We start from the raw sequence: 24,804 nt of genomic DNA on the forward strand, positions 1-24,804 counted from the left end.
CTCTGCAGGGAAACCCAGTAAGGATCATTAAGACAAGGCATCTCACTACTATCAGACTGATGCCAGCTGTGCAAAACCTGCAGGATTCTGTGTCACTCAGAGGGAGGGAGAACAGTAAAACACAGGATTCCCAACTCATATGGACTAAAGAGAAAAAGGAAACTCCTTTTCTAATCTAGTCATTAAGTAGGAAAAAGCAGGTGGACAGTTAAAACCATCTGCTTAGAGCAGCAGCACATACCTACGAGCACAGCAACAATCCAAAAACAAATACTCAGGGAAGAGGCTCTTGGCTCTTCAGACAGGAGGCTTCTTTAGACCTGATCCTGGCCCTAACTTGGAGATCAAAGTGTTATAATTTCAGACAGTGATACTCTTGAGGGGGCTGAGAGATAAAGTAGAGGAGACCCAAATAATGAAGACATTAGGCAACTAACTGTACCACTATGTACAAACACACATCAGTAAGAAAAATTCACCTCCATCCCTGAAGCTACTTTAAAAAGAGCACTGATGACCTGGGTTTTCTCAACAGGGGATATTTTAAAGTCTGTTAGAAGTTTAAAACATTGCAACACTGCCACAGCATGTTACCTATTCTTTGTTTTTAATTACAGGGTAACAAGGCAAACTCCAACACAGAGATGGGGGATTAGGGAGTGCAAAAGGAATAAAGAAAACAGAACACTATTTCACAAGTGTATCGAGCCAGCGATAAAGTAGCAGCTAATGCTTTGCAGAGTCTCGAGGATAAAATTCACTCAGGGTGCTCTGAGGGATTCTCTTCAGCATTTCTTTGGGGAAGATTCGGAGCAGTTGCCAGCCAATGTCCAAAGTCTCATAGACAGTGCGGTTTTCATAAGGTCCTTAGAAAAAAATGAGATTGAATGAGTAACGGTAAACTACTTACCACTTATCAGTGTTATTCATTATTTATGCCACAGTAGGGCTGTGAGCATCGAGTATAAAAAAAAAAAAAGAAAAAAAAAAAAAACCAGAAACAAAGCAGTTAGGTCTCCTAAGACTGAAAGCAACCGAATGTGTAAATGAGGATACAGTTAAGTACCATCAGGAATCAGAGAAAAGGGAGAGAGGCCTGCAGGCCAGAGAGGGCAGTCTGGTGTGTGGGGGGACATCTTTTTGGATAACTGGGTAGGATCCTAAATACCTGGAGCAATGGAAACTAGACCCAGTATTCTGTCCAGAGATTACAAGAAAGGCACTTTTCTAGAAACAGAGGATGAATTTGAGGGAGGGTTGTACACACTGAGAAACCTTAAATGTCAACTAAATACCCTGAATAGGTCAGTCATTTTCAAAGTTGTTACTAATTATTTTAATAGCAGAATCACTCTTATCCTCAAATAAATTTCATTTCTTGCCTGAAGAATCAGAGTGGCTGAAATTCTGGGTTCTTTTCTCTACTAAAAGAACTTCATTTTAATCTTTTTAAGGTATTATGATTCTGCATTAAAAAATTATCCACATTTTTTTGGGTTTAATGTTAATAAAAAATGCATCACATACATAGAAGAGTGCACGGGTCCTAAGTGTATAGCGTGATGCATTATTCCAAAGAAAACACATTTGTTGTAAGTACCACTGAGGTCAAATGTCGAGTATTAGCAGCATTAGCAGGTGGCAAAGGAGAGACCAATCAAAACAGCTTGAAAACCCTACATGTGCTATTTGATGAAAACCATTATAGAGCCTTTTTTACTAGAGGGACAATCAATAAAATTAGTAATTAATTTATTCTAGCAATGAGACGTAGAGAGTCAGGAAAAGTGATGAAAAAGCTGGCACTGATGACTAGGATGATGGGAAACGGGTATGGACTAGGCCTTAAGATGCAAAGTGTGGTCAGAGATCAGTAGCATCCACATTATCCAAGAAGTTGTCCAGATACAGAATCTCTAGCTCCATCCAGAACTACTGAATCAGAATGTCTAATTTAACAAGATCCCAGTTGATTCAAAAGTGTATTAAAATTTGAGAAACACTGGACTAATGTACTGTAATGGAAATGAAACCAGAATAGGATATCTTATTTATTGTTTATTTCCATTTATGTTGAAAGAACATGCACAAGCAGGGGAGGGGCAGAGAGAAAGGGAGAGAGAGAACTCCAAGCAGGCTCCGTGCTTAGGATATTTTAAATAAGAACACCACAAATTAATAAATATTGGTCACTGGGGAATAAATGAATAAAAGTGAAGAATAATGCCCAATTACTGAGCTTGGGCTCAGTAGGACAATGCTCATGCAAGAGATAGATAAACTGAAAAGAGAACTGTTAGGCAGGTGTTCAGCAAAAAAACAAAAAACCCCAAAAAAACTCTGGGTTCTGACCATGCTAAGCCTGAGGAGATGGCAGCATAAACAAAAGTATCCTAGTTGGTGATGTGGGATTAGAGCTTTAGAAAGAGGATGAGGATCCTACATAGCAATTTAGTCAACAGCATAAGAAAAAAGTTAAATCTAGAGGGAAAAAACAGCTCAGAAAGAACAGGAAGCTAGGCCTCTGAGAAGGAAGAGGAAGATAAGATATCAGAAAAGGAGATGAAAATAAGTGAATCAGAAAAGCCCCAAACCCCCAAAGCAAGAGGAGATCATTGCAGAGGGGTTAAGAGGAAGGAGAACCAGCAGTGGAGGCAGCAGAGCAGAAAGCCAGGTGAAAGAGAAGGAAAAATTCAGATGGGAGCTGAATGGATAATGGAGTTGAAGGCAAAGGGGAAGGAGCTTGAGGGCTAAGTGCAAAAAGACATGATAGACAATTGGAAGAACCTCTTCTCTACTCAGAAGGAAAATCATGTAGAGACCAATGTAAATTGTCCAGACTGGGAAAGAAGTCTTCAAAACTATATATGAGGTTTTTATATTTGTGAGAAAACAGTCATCTTACCCTGAGCAATAAAGTTCTTCTCAAACTTCTGCAGAAATTCTAAGTAAAGAAGATCATCTGAGGTAAGGGCTTCTTCTCCAACTACGGCTTTCATGGCTTGTACATCCTTACCAATAGCATAACATGCATACTAAAGAGAAGAAATGCTTATATGAATAGGGATAAGATTTTATAAATGTTAACAGTAATCTGGGCTATATATTTAGGAGTATTTCTATACCTATCTTCATGTAAGAGACCACAGAAGTTATTTCACATTATTTACAAACATAATTCACATAAAGTTCATATGAAAGTATAAGAAAAATTTTATTATAGTCTCACTGAGAAAGGAGTCTTCTGGCATGCAGTCCATAGGCACTACTAATATTCTCTAAAACATACACTTCCTCAACATTCAATGAGCTTACATTTTAATAGCATGTGAAGTCAGAACTCATACCACAAAGAAATCCATCTCAAAGTTCAGAAAAACTATTTGCGGTATGAGGTTTGCTTTTTTTTTTTTAAAGTTCACTTATTTATTTTGAGAGAGAAAGTGTGATCAGAGGAAAGGAAGAGAGAGAGAAGTCCAAGCAGGCTCCATGCTGTCAGCACAGAGCCCAATGTGGGGCCTGAACCCACAAACCATGAGATCATGACCTAAGCCAAAATCAAGAATCAGATGCTCAACTGGCTGAGTCACCCAGGTGCTTACCATTTCTACTTTAAGGTCAAAAGTATTTTTCTTTATGGTGCTTGGTGTACAATCTCATACAACTACAAAAACCAAGGACTTCACAGAATATACAAAGCTGTATCCCTTAGTGTTCTGGTGATTGCGTAAGATCTTAAGAAATTACAGTATCATTCAGGAATACTCTAATTATTACTAAGGTTACTAATAATAACTGAAAATGGACTTATATTGTTGTTGTTGTTTTAATTTAGAACTATCTTGTATAGCATTAGACATGGGTATCAAGCATATGAGTTTTAAACTTGGCTATCAGCATCTGTCCTTAATGGGGGAAAAAAAAAGACTTGGTTCTAATGAATGATTATATATTCTACACATGCAACCTTTATTAAAGTTCTACTTGGATTGGGAGATAAGTACAGTGATATGGGAGAAAGACAAGAGGCGTAAGACAGCAAATGGACTAAGAAAGGTATTCGTTTCTTTAAACACCATCCTTAAGATGACATACATACCAGCTGGTTAGATACATCAGCATGATCCTTTCTGGTCATACCTTCTCCAATAGCAGACTTCATTAACCGTGATAAAGAGGGCAGCACATTAATAGGTGGGTAAATCTTGCACAGAACATGAGGAAAAAAAGTACATTTAAATACAAAATTCAAGATTTACTGGTAGTAAAGAAGCATTTTGAAACTCATTATTATCCCTTAAATTATATAAAACTGCATTATTTGTTTCCTTGTTAAGTTCTAATATCTTTTCCTAGCAAGAAAAGGAAGTGAGACTTTATGGCATAGTATTTCTTTTGAGAATAAACTCAAAATGAAACCTACAAAAAACAGTACAAGAGCATATTGAAAAACTAGAATTTTCAACATCTGCCTACAGTATCAAATGTAAATAGCCTTCTGAGCTCTATGTGATTCATATAATCACATATGAAATAAAAAGATTAACTAACAGTAAGTAATTCCACCCAAAAGCTGGTATTAGAAGCCACATCTATTACAAAACCATCCATCTTTTTTTGATTATTCAGCCATTAAAAAAAATCTTGCCATTTACAACATGGATGGGCCTTGAAGGCATTATGCTAAGTGAAATAAGTCAGGCAGAAAAAGATAAATACTTTTATGTTCTCACTTATATGTGGAACCTAAAAAATCCAAACCCAAAAAACTGTGAGCTTACAGGTATAGAAAGGAGACTGGTGGCTGCCTAAGATGGGCACTGGGTGAAGGGAGTCAAAAGGTACAAATTTCCAGTTATAAAACGAGTAAGTCATAAAGATGTAATCCAGAGCGTGGTGACTACAGTGTGTATAATACTGCATTGCATATTTGAAAGTAGCCAGGTGGGTGGATTTGAAAGTTCTCATCATAAAGAAAAAGTGTTTTGTAACTATATGTATTGATGGATGGTAACTGGATTTACTGTCATCACCTTGCAATACATATAAATATCAAGTCATTACTTGGCACACCTAAAACTAATAAAAGGTACTGTCACTGATACTGCAATAAAAAATAGAAAAAAATATTTTTTGTATTAATAATAAGACTGGTAGATTATGCTATTATGGAATAGAATACCCAAGAAAGTTCTTTGAGACCTCTGACTCCATTTTAAGAAAAGTGGAAACTTCATTCTTAGTATTGGCATTCTTGTCCACAATAGGATTTAAGTGTACAGAAATGACAATTTTATAGCTGTATTATAAACAATTCAAGTTGACATTTTCTGACAAAATAATTCCTAAAAGCAAAGTCAAAGTCACTAAAGAGAAACTGAAGAATAGATTTGTAAGATTTACAGCACTGCTCAAATGTCAAATACCTGTCTATTGTGCAGCTGTCTGTCCACATAGATCTGTCCCTCTGTAATATATCCAGTCAAGTCAGGGATGGGGTGAGTGATATCTACCAGAGGAAAACATCTGACATTAAAGTGTCCATATCATATGAACAAACCCACAAGAAGTGAGAGTACATTACCTATAGCATTACATAAAATGGTGCTCTTTAGAATAATTTTCTGTGATAGAAAAGTTCTGTATCTGTGCTGTCCAATATGGTAGTCACCAGCCTAATGTGGCTATTGAGCACTTGAACTGTGGCTAATGTAAGTAAAAAACTTGATTTCAAATTTTACCTAATTTTAATTAACTTTAGAGTTTAAGCAGCCAAATGTAGCTAGAGGTTATCATATTGGTTGGCGTTATTTAGAGTTGCAGCACAGTTAGACATGTATTGGGCATTTAAGGTCAATTAGCTGCATTCAGAAAAAGTACCATGTCTCCTAGTTATTTCTCTCCAAAATATAAATAAAATTCCATTTTAAACACAAGTTCCCTGGCAGAGGTTTACCAATTTAATATATACTGAGAGAACATGCTTCGTTCATAAGCTATTTCAAGTGGATACACACCATTTCAACACAGAAAGTATAGGAATGTTAGACAAGCAAACCACCACTATGCAGGCAGCACCAATAAAGTTCCACAAAGCAAGACGTTTTTAAGTTGGTTAAATGAATAAAGTAATTTTGTAGGTACTTTCTTGGAACAAGTATTTTCATGTGAGAGGCAGTATAGTGTGAATTATAAATTCAGACTGTCTGGGTTCTAAAGCTATCACTTCTTAACTTTAATAGGTTACTTTACCTCCCTGTGCCTCAGAGTAGAACATTTACCTCAAAACTGCTATGAGGATCAAATGAGGTAATATTTATGAAACACTGAAAACAGTGCTTACAGTGAGTTATTACTGATTCTGAAAATACTTTGTAAAAGTGCTTTTTAAGCACGGAGGTAAGGACAAAAAGGCAGTAACAGAAGAGGACTACTGAATGGTTTCACTCCCGAGCATACACTCACACAGGCATTGCACTGTGTACTTTCACAAAATAAGAGTCCTTTTTTTAATATTTAAATTCTAGTTAGTTAACATATAGTATGGTATTGGTTTCAGGAGTAGAATTTAGTGATTTATCACTTACATATAACACCCAGTGTTCATCCCAACAAGTGCCCTCCTTAATGTCCATCACCCATCTACTCTGTCCCCTCACCCACCCCCCTTCCATTAAGAGTCTCCTGTGGTTTGCCTCCCCCTCTAAAACAGAGTCATTTTTAAGCAGCCTTTGGTGATCACTCTGTCTCTAAAGTCTTGTGGCATTTCTTATTTGTGCTCTTCATTTGGCACTTAAGCTACCTTACTAGTACACATACATAAAAAATATCCAACTAGATCAAGTAACTTACATTAAAGAGAGACTGAATTAAAAACACAAAAGGAATTCGTTATATCTAGATCTGTGTCCCCAATAATAGCAGTCACCCAGTAGTAATTTAATAAATGAAAATTGAAAATTTTAATTATAAAGAAAATTGTTTTTCTTCTTCCACAAAAGGATGATTATTATAGGCAGTTATCAAATGAAAAATTTTATTTAGATACAAATCACTAAACTCTTGAAGGATAAACTCTCAAAAGGATTTCAACTCCAAAACAAATGAACACAGGGGAAAAAGGCTAACCAAGAAACAAACTCTTAACTATAGAAGACAAACTGATGGTTATGGGAGGGGAGGTGGGGAGTGGGGGGAAATGGGTAAATTCTACACCTGAAAGTAACATTGCACTGTATGTTAACTAGCTGGAATTTAAATAAAAACTTTTGGGGGGGGGGCAGAATTTCAACTCAAAAAGGTAAATGTTCTTCTGTCTTAGAATCAAGTCCTTACAGTGATTAGGTGTGCTATAATCCAAAGACCAAAACTTACCATCATTAGGCATGGTGAGAATAGGGATTTGAGTAATGGAGCCATTTCTACCTTCCACTCGACCAGCACGTTCATATATTGTGGCTAAATCGGTGTACATGTAACCTGGGAAACCTCTTCGACCAGGAACCTCTTCCCTGGCTGCTGAAACCTGACAGTAAGTCAAGAAGGAGAATATCACATACCAGAATATGAAAAGTAAACTTAGTTAGAACATGTTTTCTTAAACATGCCCAATTACAATGTGGGAAGTATCCTCTTTTAATTTTAAATAGTCTCTAGAAGATGACTTAAAAACCTAGCAACACAAGTTCAGATTATTCTGTAACAAAAATGAAGGGGGGGGGGGCAGAAGTTTTTCTTTTTTCTTTGCTACAATCATATCACCATAATGCAAATCTTCAAATATGTTGCTAGAAAAAAAATCTGCTTGTAATTCTATAAATCAAAGGAAGTTATTTTAAAACTAAGAGAACATTCTTAGTTCACAAGATTTATTTCATGCCACAGATCTTGCCATATTTATGTAAGCTAACTAATGCTGAAAAGGTCAAAAGGAAAGGAAATACATACCAGGGATCATTTGATGCAGCTTACATATTTAATTTAATCCTCACAACAATCCTGTGAGGAAGGTAATGCTGTTAACTCCAACTTACAGTTGGAATCAAGGGTTGGCTAAATAATTTCCCAAGATAACAGAGCCAGGAGTCCATTCATTACACAAAATAAGAATAGTTATAGTCTTTCTCTTAGAGACATGCACACTACAATATAGTCATATATATTAACCTACAACCACCAAGAATTCTAAAGTATTAAGCCCAACTTTTAGGTGTTACTTTGGCACCTCCAAAAGAGTGTGCTACAGTAGTGGTACTCAAAGCATGGTCTGCAGACCAGCTTTTATCAATGTGTAATGAGAGAACACAGAAAGTAGAATAAGTATTTAAAAAACTCTGATGGCAATCTGACATCTGTTGAATCTAGTAAAAGTAAAATTCCAGGCTTGTAAGTTTATACCTTCTTTAAAATTTGCTAATAACTCATTTTAACTGTACTTTTAAAAAGTACTGGTCTGTGATGGGTGGAAAAAAAAAACTCCTATGCTGAAAAAGCACTGCAATAGAATGAGATATGGTGATGGATCATAGGGAGTTTTAAGAAGCTGGGTATTTATACAGCATGTCTCTTCAGAAGTCCTTTTTCCCTTTTTACATGTTTAAAAGAGTAACTTACTCAAAATTTCAGTAACTTGTATTAGAACAAACACCCCAAACTTCTGGGTGGTAACTACGAAAATCTTAACATTGCTCCTAAAAAAACACTGAGTTTTCTGAAGGAAAAAGTTCTAAAGAGGGTGCTATCAGAGTATGCTGTTTTATTTAAATACTAACATTATTAAGAATGAAATTCTGAAAAGGGTTAAAAATTGACAATCTGGACAAAGAACATCCTAGGAGAATAACAATAAACAACTTGCATCATTGGCTCTCTTTTAGAATCAAGTCTTAAATGCATGGAGCTGGTGACAGTATGATAAGTAGGCTAATAATTTAAATCTTATCCTATAATAATTTCAACTAGGTTAACAAAAAAAAAGTTGTGTTTTCCTTTCCAATTAAGGTATTTTACTAATATATGAGTAATGAAGCTTAAAAAAAAATGATTAAAGAAAAATAAAAACTTGTAAAGAGACAAGATAACTCTCAAAAATAATCCATTTTTAGAAAAAAGTTACCTCTCGAAGTGCTTCAGCATAAGAACTCATATCTGTTAGGATAACCAATACATGTTTTTCACATTGATAGGCCAGAAATTCGGCTGTGGTTAGAGCCAAGCGAGGAGTGATAATTCGCTCAATACTGAAATGGAACATTAAGTCCTTTGTTACTCAAATTAAAAGGCCAAAGACTAAACAACATGATTCTGGAAATAACAGTACAGTTTCCCTTCAAAGTTTTAAATAGATTGCAGAGGATAAAGCAATTATTACTTTAAAAGTTCTTAAGTAAGCAGTTATTTTATATATTTTTATAGTAAGAATTACTTAATGCTACAAAGTTAGATTATTTTAGAAACGGGCCCCTAATTTCTCCGAACTACATTATTCTTAAAACAGACAGAAACAGGGAGGGAAGAAATAGGCAAGGGGCTAGGTTTCTCAAGTAAGAGGAAAAGATCATTTACTAGGTACTAGGTAATTTATATGTATTATCTCACTTAAAATGCACAACAGTATGAGACAAGTATTATTTGTCATATTTTATGAGAGAGACAACTGAACTTCAGAGCCAAGGTGATTAGCCCAAAGCCAATTAGCCAGCAAGAAGAGCTGAATTTAATTAAACACAGCTCTGCCATTCCTATCCCCATGTTGCTTTCACTGTAACGTTTTACTTCCCTTGGCTTAGTAACATTTTTGATCTAAAGCCTGAATGAGCAGAAAGAAATAGCTCTATTTACTTACGTTGGGTCATTAGCCAAGTTCAAAAAGAGGCAAACATTGTCCATTGAGCCATTTTCTTCAAAGTCAGATTTGAAGAACCGTGCAGTTTCCATGTTTACCTAAATAACAATGACTTCATCAGTGCAGGGAGAAGAAAAATTTTCAGTATTTATTTCTGATGAAGGCTAAGCTATGGATCTACACTGTTCCTTCTTTTAAAGTTTCAAGTACTCCCCAAAATTTCACAAAAGCCAACAGAGTAAAAACAGCCTGCTTTGGGCATAGAGAAAATTATTCTTAAATTTTGCAGTCAAGTGCTAAATTTTAATCCTGAGTTTACCCCAAAATGCCAAATTGCAACTTCTCTACCTAGAAATAAATCCAACAATGTATGTGTTGTTTCTGCACTGTTTTAATAACATAAACAATTAATTTTATATGTCATATTAAAACAAAAAAATTATACTTACACCCATAGCAGCAAATACAATTGCAAAATTTTCCTCACTGTAGTCCACTACATCTTTGGATTTCTTTACCAAACCAGCCTGGCGACAGATTTGAGCTGCAATCTGATGACAAGTATAAACGAACTGAGTTGAAATCTAAAATTTTTACAACAAAATTGTTTTTATCCTAAACTTTTTGAAATTGGAATTATAAATGAAATGATGTTCTAAAGGACTTTACCCAAAAAAGTTTTTGTACTTTTTGCAAAGATTTGTAAGAGTAAGCAAGATAAACCTCATGCATGAAAAACACAATACTGTTGAAATGGGCAATGGGTACAAGTGAGTATTGCTGAAAACCCTTTATTTGGTTTCCTACTAACAGTGAAGCATTTGAAAATTCTCCCTCGTGATGAAGCGCCTGGGTAGCTCAGTTGGTTGAACGTTCGGTTTGGGTCATGATCTTATAGTTTGTAGGATCGAGCCCCGCATTGGGCTCTGCACTGACAGTGTGGATAGATCCTGTTTGCGATTCTCTTTCTTCCCCTCTGCTGTTCCCCCCACTCACAATAACAAGCTCTCAAAATAAATAAAACATTAAAAAAAAAAATCTCCCTTGTTAAATTTCACACAAAACAGATCCTAGTTCTCACCTCATTGTGTGGTAAGCCAGCAGCAGAGAAGATTGGAATTTTCTGCCCCCTAGCAATACTGTTCATGCCATCTATGGCTGAAATGCCAGTTTGAATCATCTCCTCTGGGTAGATTCGACACTGAGGATTGATAGGCTGGCCTAAAGTAGTTCCAAAAGATAACATTTAATACATTAAGACTATAGCCATATAAATAATTTCTTTCTACTCTTATAAAATCAGTTATTTTTAAAAATCTGAAATTGTTTAAGTAACTTTTCCATTAAGTAATATTTCCAGTCTTTTGTAGACACAAAATACATGGTAGCAGAACTCAAGTTCCTAAAACAAAATAAATAAGAGAGAAATCCTAATTTCAAAATCCTTTACATTTCCAAGCTATTTATATTTCAGATATACCCTAGTGATATTTTATAATCTTAAAATATTTTATATAAAATTTTAAGATTTCTAGAAAAAAATTAAATAATACAATTAATATGTACCACATTGTTTGTCTACTTAAACTATCAAAAAAAATCACTCTCTGACAAAGATATTATAAAATAGAGGCTATTTTCTTCAAAACACAGAAATCCATTTATTGCTCCTACCCATGATGTCAAGGAAGTCTTCAGCCAGTACAACAGGACCTCTATCGATAGGTTTTCCTGATCCATTGAATACCCTACCTGTAAAACAGTAACAAGACAGTACAGAGTGGACTATGACTCAAACAGTCATAATTTTTAAGAAAGACTCCATGGAAATATGTTTAAAAGAAAACAGATCTCTGCTCACAACGCATAGCATCCATTTACCAAGCATATCCTCGGACACTGGTGTTCGGAGAATATCCCCAGTAAACTCACAAGATGTTTTTTTGGCATCTATACCTGAAGTCCCTTCAAATACCTATTGAGAAAGAAAAAGTAATCAGAAGAGTAAAAGGGATTTAGATCATAAGTACTTAAATATTATTTTTGTCTGTTAAACAGCCTATATAAAGTAAAATACATCAATGCATACTATTTTCATAATAAACAGAGAAATGTCCCTGGTGATGAACCAAACTGCCAACCTCTAAACCAAGGATTGTGCCTCTAGGCCAACTCCATCAAGCTAAGAATGTTGTTTACATTTTTAAAGTGTTTAAAAACAAAAAAAAAAGGAAAAGAAAGGAAAAGAATATGCATCACAGACCTTAGGTGGCCCCACAAAGCCTAAAAATTTACTATATAGTCCTTTACAGAAATTTTGCTGATCCTTGCTCTATAGTACTTTTTAGAGGAACATGTTATTTGAGAAAACTGGCATTTCTCATAATTGGTAACATTAAAAACTAGGTATTATACAAGACAATGAAATAAACAAACTCAGATCTTGTTTTGGTTTCATCCCATAAGCTATAAATTCTGTCTTTTCATCTTTCTCTTTCCATGTGATTATCTGCTTTATTAAAAAAAAAAAAGCCATTTATCAGTGGAGCTATTGGGCTAGAATGAATATAGATGCTGACATTTGGCAAGACAACAAGAAAAAATTTTTTCTACCAATAGCCAGTAATCAAGATATACTTACTCAATAATTGCTAGAAAAGACAAGAAGTGTCCCTTAATGTTTTTGTTCAACTGGCCAGGTTTTGAAAATGATGCTTACCTGAACCACTGCTTTGGAACCACTAACTTCTAGAACTTGCCCACTTCTCTTCGTGCCATCCGGTAATGTCAAGTGGACAATCTCAGCGTATCTGGGAAACTGTATAAGAAAAAATAAAAGATCAATAACCAACTTTTAAAAGCTCCCCAAATTCCTCTGTATGCTCTATCTCCATCATAGCATGTATGCATGTAAAATCTCCCCCAAAGGTATATACTGAGAGTTTATAACATCGTCAGGTAGTTTACATTCTTTAAACACTTAGCACCTGGTACATATACTGGTAAACACAGCATAAGGTACAGAGAAAGGGGTCTTAAATCCATAAAAACGCAGCAATTAAATTTTTCTTCTCTGTGTATATGTCTTAAACTTTGAAACTAAAGAAAGGCACAAAACTTACAAATGACTACATTCTCAGTACTCAGAACTGACGTTTATTTCTGGGTTGTGTGTGTACTCACCCTTATACTTTGTGGGGAGGGGATAAAAATGTCAACTGAAAATAAGAAGATAAATGTTCCCCCTCAAACTCTCCTAACCAAGTATGTATGCCTCTTCCGTTTTTAATATTTTATTTTTTTTAAGTTAATTTATTTTTGAGAGATAGAAAGAATGCATGCATGAGTAGGGGGCACAGAGAGAGGGAGAGAGACAATCCCAAGCAGGCTCCGCATTGTCAGCATAGAGCCACAGAGCCTGCTGAAGGACTCCAACTCATGAACTGAGATCATAACCTGAGCCAAAACGAAGAGTCAGATGCTTAACCGAGTCACCCAGGCACCCCCCACCACTTTTAATATTTTAAAATGCAGATTTCCCAGAAATATATTTTAGTGTTTTATTTACATAAATGGCAACATATTATATATATCATCCTGAAGCTTTTCTTTTTCTTCACTTGATCTTATGTTTTAGATCTGTCATGGTAATACTTACCTCTTTTATCAACACAATCTATTGCAAAGTGCATCGCTTCCTGTGTGATGTGAAGGAAAACATCTCTCCATTAAACAATGGTGCATCACTGATTTTAAAACACTCTTTTAAAAATTTTATTTATTTTAATGTTTTTATTTTTGAGAGAGAAGAGAGAGCACATGCGAGTGGGGGGACAGAGAGAGAGGGAGGCAGAGGATCTGAAGCGAGCTCTGTGCTGAGAGCAGAGCCTGATGTGGGGCTTGAACTCACAACCCATGAGATTATGACCTGAGCCCAACTTAGACACTTAACTGACTGAGCCACACAGGTACCCATAAGACACCTGGGGATGCTAACATGTGAATAAATGGGCATCCCAAAATTAATGTTAAAACAAAACAAATGTAGTTAAAATCAAATGACACCACATTTTATTCAAGGTTATTCCAAATTTACACTATTACAAATATGCTACAAGAGCATTCTTGCATGCAGCTCCTCATGCAAGTGGGTTTTCCATAAGATATTTGGTTACCAAGTGATGGGCTAGAGGCTGTGCCCATTTTCTCTAAATTTTCATACTACTCTACAAAGGAACTGTATTTTTTTTAAGATCTCCCTAGCAGTATACAAAGCTATCTTTTCCCTATATTTGTGCCAATCTTTTATTATTTGAACTTTAATTTTTGCCATTTTAATGAAGTAAAAAATAGCATCTTTTCAATATGTATTTTCCAGATTCTCCTAATATGGAACAGCTTTTCATTTCCATTGACAATTAAGACTTCATTACCTACGATTGGCTTATATCTCTTCACTTTTCAAATGGATCTGTTTTTTCTTTCTCTTATAGGTACTGGATATTAATCCTTCTGTAAGTATGTGGTTCTACTGTTTCTTGTCTTTTAATTTTCTTTATGGTATCATATCAAAACTTTTTATGTAAGAAAATGACTTGTCTTCCTTTATGTTGGTGCCTTTTGTGTCTGGTTTAGGAAAGAAAACCATCTAATCTAAGTTGTACAAATAGTCTTCAATTTTGTCTTCTAGTAAGTTTTTCAGGTTTAGGCTAACTTTAATCCAATTGCCTTTGTGGTATCCATTTTTTTTCTCATTTTTATTCTTTTTTCACATAGAAAGCCAATTACCCCAAAAATATCTATGCAGCACAAAATGTCCCCCACTGACTTGCAATGCTGCTTTTATCATTTACCAAGTCACAATCTGCACTGTGACAAGAGTTGGTTTGAGGGAGCTTAATTTTGCTCCACTGATAACAATTGCTTATGCCTGCACCAAATCTTTATTTGTAATTACTCTCTCTCTGATTCTGTTGCCTGAGAAGAATCAGTATCTTGCCTATTCTGAGTCTTTTCATTAATGAACATGGAATCTCCACTTATTTTAAGTCTTCCTTTTTGTCTTCCAACAAAGTTTTAAGGTTTTCTGTAAATAAGGAGTTCTGCCACATACAACACTCCTGATTTCTATAGACTGATTCTTGTATCCAGCAACTCTGTGTTACACCATTGTTTCTAGTAGTTTGCCTACTGAATGACTTGGGTTTTAGTTAATGGTATTACCAAGAAATAATGACACCTGTGCCTTTCCCCTAATACCTTTATACTCTTCTTTCTTTTAGCCACAGCACTGGTCAGGTTCCACGTACAAAGATAGATAATGGTGGTGACAACCAGGCATCCTCAGCTTTTTCCTGATTTAAATGGGAATGTTATTCGAGTCTCTCCTTAAATATGTTGTTTGCTGTAGGTTATGGTAAATATCCTTTAAGAGGTTAAAACCTTTTGTTTTTGTAGAAATGAGTAACTTTATCACCTTTTCTTTATTAATTTAGAGGAGCACAAGCACTTTCTAGTTTAATCCATAAATGAGCTAAATTAAGCTAAATGACTGATATATTTCCTAACATTAAATTATCTTTGTATTAATGGGACAAACTCTACTTTGTCACAATTCTATTGATTTTTTATACTCATTTTTGCTAATCTCCAATACATGACTATTAAAAATTTTGGAATCCGTATTTATAAGCGAGGATAGTTGTCTTTTTTTCTTTTCCACTACTACCCTTTGTCTGGTATGGAAACCAAATATGTGCCAATTTCATAAAATGAATTGAGCAGTCTCCATCTTCTTCTTTTCTGACACAATTTGCATAAAATTATCTGTTCCTTAACCTTTAAATTCTAAAAGCTACTCTAAATGTGGTGTTATAAAGCCATTTCTACAACTACATATATTGACCAGTTTTTCCTCAGCTGGAGCAAACATCAATGAAACTTTTTGATCACTCTTAAAATTACTTCCTGAAAGATATTTTCTAAAGTCCTTCTCAGGGCACCTGGGTGGCTCAGTCACTTAAGCATCTGACTCAATTTCGACTCAGGTCCTATCTCACAGTTCGTGAAATTGAATCCCAAGTCAGGCTCTATGCTGACAGTGGAGTCTGCTTGGGATTTTCGCTCTCCATCTGTCTCTGCCTCTCCTCAGCTTGTGTACGTACATGTGCTCTCTCTCAAAATAAATACACTTAAAAATAAAAATCCTTTTTGTTACTGACTCTTACAGCATCCCACACTTAGCCTTCAGAGCAATACTAACTAGATATTTATATACATATGTATTATATTTGCTTCTCCACTACATGATGCTCCACGGGGGAGGGCCCATTGTTCACCATCATATCTTCTGTTCTGAGCTCAGCGCTTAACATAATTGAAATGTGAATATTTTTAATTGTTTTCAATAACATATTTATAATGAGTCAAAAATGTTATCTAACATAGGAAAAAAAAAGAATAAGGATTAAAAAAAAAAAAAGAAAGCATCCAATCTTTTCCTCAAAAATAAAAGTGTAGGCTCCACTTCACAAAACATTAATGGGCACCTGCCTACACCCTGCACAAACTGAGTGCAATAAATTAAGGCTTTATATCAAATTGCAGACTAGCATGAGACTGTGGCCAGAAGATACGTTTGTTATGCTTAATCTTAAGGTTAAAATTTGTAAAGTTTGTCATGCATAAAAATATAATCTTAGTGATAAAGCTGAAGAGACAATGCACTTTGCCCTTTTTTTTTTTTTTCAACGTTTATTTATTTTTGGGACAGAGAGAGACAGAGCATGAACGGGGGAGGGGCAGAGAGAGAGGGAGACACAGAATCGGAAACAGGCTCCAGGCTCTGAGCCATCAGCCCAGAGCCCAACGCGGGGCTCGAACTCACGGACCGCGAGATCGTGACCTGGCTGAAGTCGGACGCTTAACCGACTGCGCCACCCAGGCGCCCCCCATGCACTTTGCCCTTTCTTTGAGGAAACGTTTTTCGATTTATTTTCTGCTTCCAGAGAGGTCACATGTCAAACATATTTCCACCATTACTTCTCCCAACAAACTAATAATTGTGTGCTTCTCCCCAATCCACCCCAACACCAACCAATACAGAATTATTGTTCTAGAGAGTATACTATATAAATTATTTTCTTGGAAAATATTTTGATCATAGAGCTCAGGTAGGAGGCTTTCCCTACGATATTCAATTACAGTCTATATCCTATGCCTCTTTTTCTATAATAACAGTAATAGTGTTTTTAATTCTTAAGCATAGGTGTAGCTAAATAACCAATATGTAACTAAAGATCCTTACAACAGACTAAGTAAAAACTGTTCTTTAGAGTTTCAGTCACTGCTGAGATAACCTGTTCTTGTTTATTATTACTTGAAAACCAGTGTCAGGCCCTCAAAGATAAAAGTAACTTTGTTTATTCACTCAAAGACCTTAAAATTTAGTAAAGAAGACAAATACTATTAACAAATAAGTATAACACATGGCAGTCTATGACAACAGCCAAAAGATATCACATAGCTAATAATAATCTATAGGTTATAAAACACATTCATAGATTACTGTTGTTTTTCCTCAATAAACCGATGAGGTAGGATTGACACCGCTCCCCAATTTTCTCTTTCTTCTTTTTTTTTTTAATTTTGCAAATGAGGAATTCTAGGCCATAAACAGAATCCACAGTAGATCCACTACTGGAATCCAATATTCTGTCTTTTGATTTTAAAACTAGTCTCCTAGATAGCACTGACATTCAGACCAAAGAATGGCTTAAAAACAGTAACACAAAATTTAAAGTGTGCTGAACAGGACTTAATGCCATGTCTTTAATTACATAAATGTTTAAATGATAATCATAGTGGTATTACCTTAACATGATCTAAGATCACTAGTGGACCATTGACTCCTGATACTGTCTTGTACGCTGGAAAGAAACACAGAAGAGTCAGCTTTAGTCAAAGAGAACAACAACCTACAACTGTCTCTGTAGTATTACCAAAAAGCTACTCTCTCTACTGCACCTATTATAATATGGAGCAGTGAAACAGTTAAAAACTTTTCATTGAATTTGTGAAATATGCCTGTGCCTGTACAACTTTTCATAATCCATCCTCATCCAACCAAAAACATTTTGTGTTCTTACTGTAAGTCACTTTATTTTATGGACCCAGGACACAAAAACAAAGATGGCATAGAGGGGCAGAGCTCTTTCACAAGTTCCCAGTTTTATATGGAGAAGGGGGGAGAGTTAAGGGCTATAACAGACATAGAGGGTTTGTGGGAGCACAGGAAAAACCTAGCAGTAGTTCTTACTTCAAAGAGAAAAGATAATGCTTTAAATAAGAGGTGGCACTTAGCAAAGTAGATAAGGAAGGGAAAGGAAGGCCTCAACAACTTTAAACACAAATGACAAAACTCACAAAGCAAATCTGAGAAAATGTAATCTGTGAGGTAAAAAGCCATAATTAAATGATGTCATAAAAATTACAGGGAAAAGAACTTTAGGAAGTGGGGAGTAGGCAATGGAAGAGGTCAAATAAGACCTTTTTTTTTTTTTTTTCTTAGAAAAAGTAAAATGTTACTGTCAGTTTAGAGGCTTGTATTTTTCTACTGCAAATTATTCTCTAGGAATAAACTACCAGCCAATAAGGTACTACCCAAATCCTTCATTTCAGAAAGGAGCCAGCTATCCTACACCGACAAACATGTCAAATGTAACGCTATTTAGGTATAAAACAGAACACTCAGGAGACAATAATTCTAATCTCAGAATTAACTAAATTTCATAATCAGAATAGCTGAAAAAATGAAATAAATGAAGAAAACTTAATACAAGGCTTTAAATACATTTTAAGAAATTGTCATCTGAGAATTTTTCATTTGCTTCATTTCTTGTGAGGTCTTGGGATAGAGATTTTTGGCACAAATATAGACTTCCAAGAATGAGGAAACCATTTAATATAACTAGTCTGTCCACTCAAGGGGCTTAAAAACTTGAAAACAATTTCTTCAACCAGAAAGCAAGCACCCTGGGACAAATGCTGGAAGCAGGAAAGCACTATCAGGGGCATTTGTCTTTCATGCTCATAGGACATTTAAACCTGATACCAGATATTTGCTTGAATATCTGTAATTGTAATTATCTCAACAGAGGGCCCCAAATGACTTTTTTAACCTTGGATAATAAAAACCAAGTCACAAATTTAAAAAGCTAAGTTACTTGAATGGATGGTAATGTAAAACAATTAATCCAATTCTCTTTAAATTACAGAAACAGAAAAAAACAGAGGCTTTTTATGAAAATCCTCCCCACTATATGAAAATAATCTGATACTCTTAAAAATAATTCCTACTCCTAAAAAAAATTAATTTTTCTCATTTTGAGTGAATTTGAACATTCAGTTTTTCAATGACTTTCTAAAACTGCTATGTAGAAATGCAAAGGGAGCTACATCTGAAACATGTTTTCCTAGAACACAGCTTTTAAAAATATAGGAACACCACATTTTCAAAACCTTCACTTAGTCAGGGATAAGAGGAGGGTGTCAGCTGGTGGGGTGGGGGTGAGGATCTAGTTTTGAGATTTATAGGCAACTATGTTTTAACTTTATTTTTTTAATGTTTATTTGAGAGAGAGAGAGAGAGAGAGAGAGCGAGCAAGTGAGCACACAAGCAGGGCAGGGGCAGAGAGTCGGAGACACAGAATCCAAAGCAGGCTCCAGGCTCCGTGCTGTCAGTGCAGAGCCCCAACGCAAGGCTAGAACCCACCAACTGTGAGATCATGACCTGAGCCAAAGTCAGAAAGAAGCTTAACCAACTGTGCCATCCAGGTGCTCCTAGAGGCAACTGTTTTGAATAAAATGTAACCAACAAAATTCTTCAGATTCTGAAAATTCTCTCTACTTTTTCACCAAGATTGGCATCTTCTCTGAACTTTTAGCCTCCGCAACCAGATCCTTCAGAATCTCACGTTTAAATTCAAGCTCATTTCAAATTATGAAGTTTTGCCAGTCACAAGCAAAAGCCTGACCAAGAAAAAGAAACACTAGTCATTGTTTTTGCTGGAAACAATGAATCAAGTTGACTTCTATTACAGAAAATTCTATTTCATCAAAAGCAGTCTCTAAATTTGCAACAATGTACATACTTTAAAAAGTCTATAAATAACCATTCAAATTAATTGTTTAATACCAACACCACCAATATACAGTTAATAAGTAATTGTCAGGAATTCTCACTTAATCTCCATTAACAGATCAGAGTTAACTAATATTATTCCAAGTTTTAGAAGAGAAAAAGGACTCTCAGATAAGTAGTCAAGTAACTTGACAAGGATCTGAACTTTTTTTTTTAAGTTTATTTAGTTTGAGAGAGGGGGAGAGAGAGAGATTGAATCCTAAGCAGGCTCTGTGCTAACAGTTCAGAGCTCGAACCCAGGATTCCTGAGATCATGAGCTGAAACGAAATCAAGAGTTGGATGCTTAACCGACTGAGCCACCCAGGTGCCCCAAGAATCTGAACTTATATATAGCCTGGACCCAGAGCCACTTGTTCTTTTAACTCTGTACTGCAGCTCAAATTCCAAAACTGAACTGGTTGTTTTCCGTGGTCTGGTACACTCTTGTAATTATTAGTAAGACTTAAGTAGCTATACCACTCAAAACAATTTCACAAGTCTGCAACTTTAGCTATGAAAAAGTAAGTTATTGTTGCTATTTAATGCACTGGACAATACTTCTCTTGTGTCTAAATTTTGTCACTACTGCTACACAGTCTTTCTACAATGGCATATAGCCACTGGCAGAGTGGGAGAATCTAATGGAGATGCTTACTTCTTTCCCCTCACTGGAAAGCTTAAAAAATGCAAGGAGACTACTTCAGATACAAATCAGAGCTTAAGCAACATCTTGATTTAAATTAAATGGACATATACAAACCGAACAAATAAAAGCTATAACCCAAACTAAATAAAAATATTACCAAACTTTACATTTAGAGAGTGTTTCACACTATACAGTGTGTCGTCAGAGAAGTTACCTCATTTCAGATTCACAAAATGCTGGGAGATCAGCAAGGCTGATAAAGCCACTCTACACTTAAACTAAGGCTCTGACAAATTTGTTACTAAATGTAAGAACTGGACTTAGAATTGGATTTTTGGTTTGTTTGGCTTTTTCTCCCCCTAATTCTAAGGTTTGTATTCTATGACCCTGTATTTCTGAACTTAGTCTCCTATATAATTTAATAAATATAGAGGTAACACACTTCCTAGCATTTTGACTACAAACAGGTACTGTAAGACAGTTTATATATACCAACTATAGCTCTTTTCCATAATAAAACTATTTTAAAAAAATACAAGCAGAGAAAATGATACCAAACACTACTTTTTACCTCTCGACAGTGTTTACCCAGCCTTCCTCACAATTACTATTAACAGCCCAAAGCAGAGAGAAAAGTTTAGAGTAAGGCTGCCAAAGACATTAAGCTGCCCTATGAAAAGTCAAAACCTATTCACAAATTATATAAACGTTTGTATTTACCAAAATAATGACCACTCTTCTTATGAAAATTCCCAGATGAGTAAGTTGAGTCTGCAGGGGATATTCAGAACTTCTGACAACATAGATACATGTTTACATTACATGTTGAACACATTACATCTTTGATCCTTAACTATCAAGCAAGTACTATCAAGTAATATTTATGGAGTAATATTTTAAAATCTAAATTTACAAAGGTTTTAAGAAGCACTTATTTTGTCAGATGACATCCTCTTCCTCCTGCAGGATATGATATTGTTCAACACTAGTAACGCCACTTAATGATTGTGAAATTTTCAGAGAAAATTAGACAGCCATTGCATAATACCAGATCCAGTGCTCTAGCCTCCACCTTATTAGCAAAACAAAAACCCCAAGCAATCATCTTCAATTATGCAAGAATAGTAGAGACCCACACCCTGACAGGTGGGTACTAAGAGGTTCTAAAAAAAGGCAAACTGATAATTCCTTTACTTGACTTTTCACTGAGGCTAACTCTGCTCTATGAAATAGGAAACAAGGTTAGTTCTGAGGCTAACTCTGCACTATGAAATAAGAAACTTAAGGTTAGCTCTGATCTAAGTAAGGTCTTAAGAACAATAGAGATCACCTAATTCAAAATGTTCAATGTATAAAAGTTCTATATGTATTACTGAATTTTGCTCACAATTTAAAAGAAAATTAAGTTTTCTTTCCTTGTGATTAGAAATTCAACTAAAATGCTCATGATTACTTCAAGGCTGTATATCTTATTTTCCATTTCTCGTTAACAGATCCATAATTGTGATGCTGTTTTAAAACAGGATCGAATTTTTACAGTGGAACTGCCAAATTAGTTCCACTCCTTTATTCAAAAAGCACACATTAAATTACTATAATAACATATCACCTAAGGTGGTATAATCAATCTTTAGAAAAATTAAGAAGTTAATCAATATTTATTCAGAAGCAAAACTGTGGGACTAGAATCAAGAATATGGCAATATAAGAAAAGGATGATATTCAAATATAGTTAACTGTTAGCCTAAATTCAGTATCATTTATGCTTTTCAGAATAACCCAGACACAGAAGGGCAACTCAAATAAGTGTCCCAACTCCCTACTCTGATTCCACCCACATTAAGAATCTCCTAAACTATTAAAACAAGGGGTTTAAATGCAGGTTATCAAACAATTACAAGACACCTTCTATGTGTCAAGCACCTTGCTACACTGAGGACACAAAAAGGATTCCTGAGGTTCAGTTTTAAGCATTATATTGTAACAATTCTGTCAGGAGGCATCTCCTCTGGAGTTCTTTTGCCGCTGGCTAAGCACACAAAGAATAGTGAAAAACCACACTCCTCTCTTAAGGATTAACAACCATGTTTTAAACAATTTTATTATTTCAGTTGATACTCTCTGAATTAACACTGAAAGAAAGATTATATGGAAACTATTGCACCCTTATAATCTTTTCCTACAAGTCACTAATGTTTACCTGCTCTACCCAGAAAAGCAAAGCATGCAAATGCAATTCATAAAATAAAACGTGTAATTGTTGGGTATAAATTTATTGTCAAAATCTATATAAGAATGCAATATCTGCCAATTTCTTGAAACATTCATTTATATAAACCTCCAACAGGCATTTTCTAATTCAGATAATTCTCAATGTAAAAAGCACATTTTAGTAAACCATGGAATCAACTGTGTTTTCCCTCTTCCTCTCACTGCAGTGCTGTCATATGACCTAGTGATAGATCAGGATAGGATTAGTCAGACTGGAGAGCCCTAGACTGGAACCCTTCATTTGAAATTTTTTTTAACCAATGAGCCGCCCACAAACAGGCATTCTGGCAATTAACCAGTGCAAATATTGTCTCACCACCTGGGGAAACATCAGGTGCTTCCCCAGGTTTTAAAAAGAGTCCATTTCCAGGGCTGATCCCTAATTCCTAAGGAAGCTGTGAAGACATCTGATGTTACACAACTGTACTGTTTAGTAATAAAAATAAATAAATAAACATTTCTTTTGGTAGTCCACTTAAAACATGGTTTATTAAGGCAGGTTTTTTTTTTACAGTCACAACAACACTTAAACATGCATATGTATGATATGCTTTGCACATAGACTATATGATACGGGCAAAGCTGCTTGGCTTCCCCAGGATATCCTTGCACTCAATCGTGTTAGGTTTAACTCATCAGTAAATGAAGAGACAATGGTAGAAAAGGGCCCAGAGAAAATTAAGAAACGGAATTTTAATTCCTGCTCTGCCAATCATTTAAGCGTTTAAAGTCTGGAAGTCGTGTACTACCCAGACTGTAAGCTTCACACTGTAAAATGAGAGCGTTAGACTAGATGACCTGCAGAATACTTTTCAGCTGTAGCATTCTCTGATATCAAGGTGTCCTCCCGTGGAGCAGCCCTTCCACAAAACATCTCCCTCTGGCTGTGGGCCTGACCTCCATCAAGTAAAGGCCAGACCACGTCAGCGATGGCATTACAGAGTCTCCCTAGGCAGGAACTCCAGACTACCCCTAAAGGTCTACACCAGAGGGAGGAGAGGGTACATATCCAAATGATATGGGGCGGGGGCAGCTGAAGACTGAAGTCACAAGAAGCGGCCTTGCCTCAGAGACAGGAAGCAAGTGCCTGATAAAGCTCCAGTCTAGGGAAGTTGGAGAGGGCGGGGCAAATAGCCTGGAGCCCACCACCCCCAGGAAAAAGTTCCTGGCGGTTCTCTTGCCCTTGGCCTACCTATGTTACGAAAACGTTAGGTACACTCATATCTCCTTCTAAGAACAGACTTTTGGGTCAGTGTAGGGGCGGTGAGAGAGGGAAAAATAAATCCCCCCTCCCCCGCTAAGCAGGTGAATGAGAGCACGGGACTGGGTAAGGAGCAAAAACAAGATTCGTCTTGTTCTCTGATACTCACTGAGGCGAGGCTGGGAAAGGTAGTTCCGGCTAACTGCCAGCGCTTGCTCCCGAGATCCCACCACCGGCCCGCTGGTGGGCATGGGTAGCTCGGGTGCGGCCCCGTTCACGATTCCCCGCATCGCCCGCAGCGCCATCTTGTCTCCTCCGTCCCGACTGGCCCCGCAGCTGCCCAGCGCAGGCGCAGATATAGCAAGGGCGGACGGTGTGTCTGGCTCCGCCCACGCGCGCTGCGGGGCCGGGGCCTCGTCCCGGCCTCGCCCCGGCCTCGCCCCGCCCGCTAAGCCGCCTGCTTCGTAGCTCACCGCCTGCAGACTCGTGACTCCGGCTCCGTGTGGGCGGGTGTGAGTCCGCCTACCAGCGAGAGGAGCTGACCAGCGTGCTGTGAGGGAAGGCGCCGGGCCGGGGAGAGGGAAGGAGAAGCGGAAGTGGGCCCCAGAAAGAAAGGCTAGATTTAAGAGAGAGAGAAGAAATGAACACGAAAGGGATCCAC

At 36.4% G+C, this 24,804-nt stretch overlaps 1 protein-coding gene across 1 annotated transcript; it reads right to left on the minus strand.

Moving 5' to 3' along the window:
• Window positions 1-590: 590 nt before the first annotated feature.
• Window positions 591-24,491, minus strand: ATP6V1B2 (ATPase H+ transporting V1 subunit B2). The gene is made up of 14 exons (XM_003984724.6): window positions 24,313-24,491; window positions 17,717-17,772; window positions 12,564-12,662; window positions 11,726-11,819; window positions 11,519-11,596; window positions 10,926-11,065; window positions 10,294-10,395; window positions 9,845-9,942; window positions 9,116-9,239; window positions 7,375-7,525; window positions 5,427-5,509; window positions 4,100-4,204; window positions 2,906-3,035; window positions 591-866 (listed from the first exon to the last, which is right to left on the minus strand). The coding sequence occupies exons 1-14, from the start codon at window positions 24,446-24,448 to the stop codon at window positions 727-729; spliced, it is 1,536 nt and encodes a 511-aa protein (XP_003984773.1). The 5' UTR covers window positions 24,449-24,491; the 3' UTR covers window positions 591-726.
• Window positions 24,492-24,804: the final 313 nt, after the last annotated feature.

This window comes from Felis catus, chromosome B1 (assembly GCF_018350175.1).
Source record: "Felis catus isolate Fca126 chromosome B1, F.catus_Fca126_mat1.0, whole genome shotgun sequence".
NCBI classification, from domain to species: Eukaryota; Metazoa; Chordata; class Mammalia; order Carnivora; family Felidae; genus Felis; species Felis catus.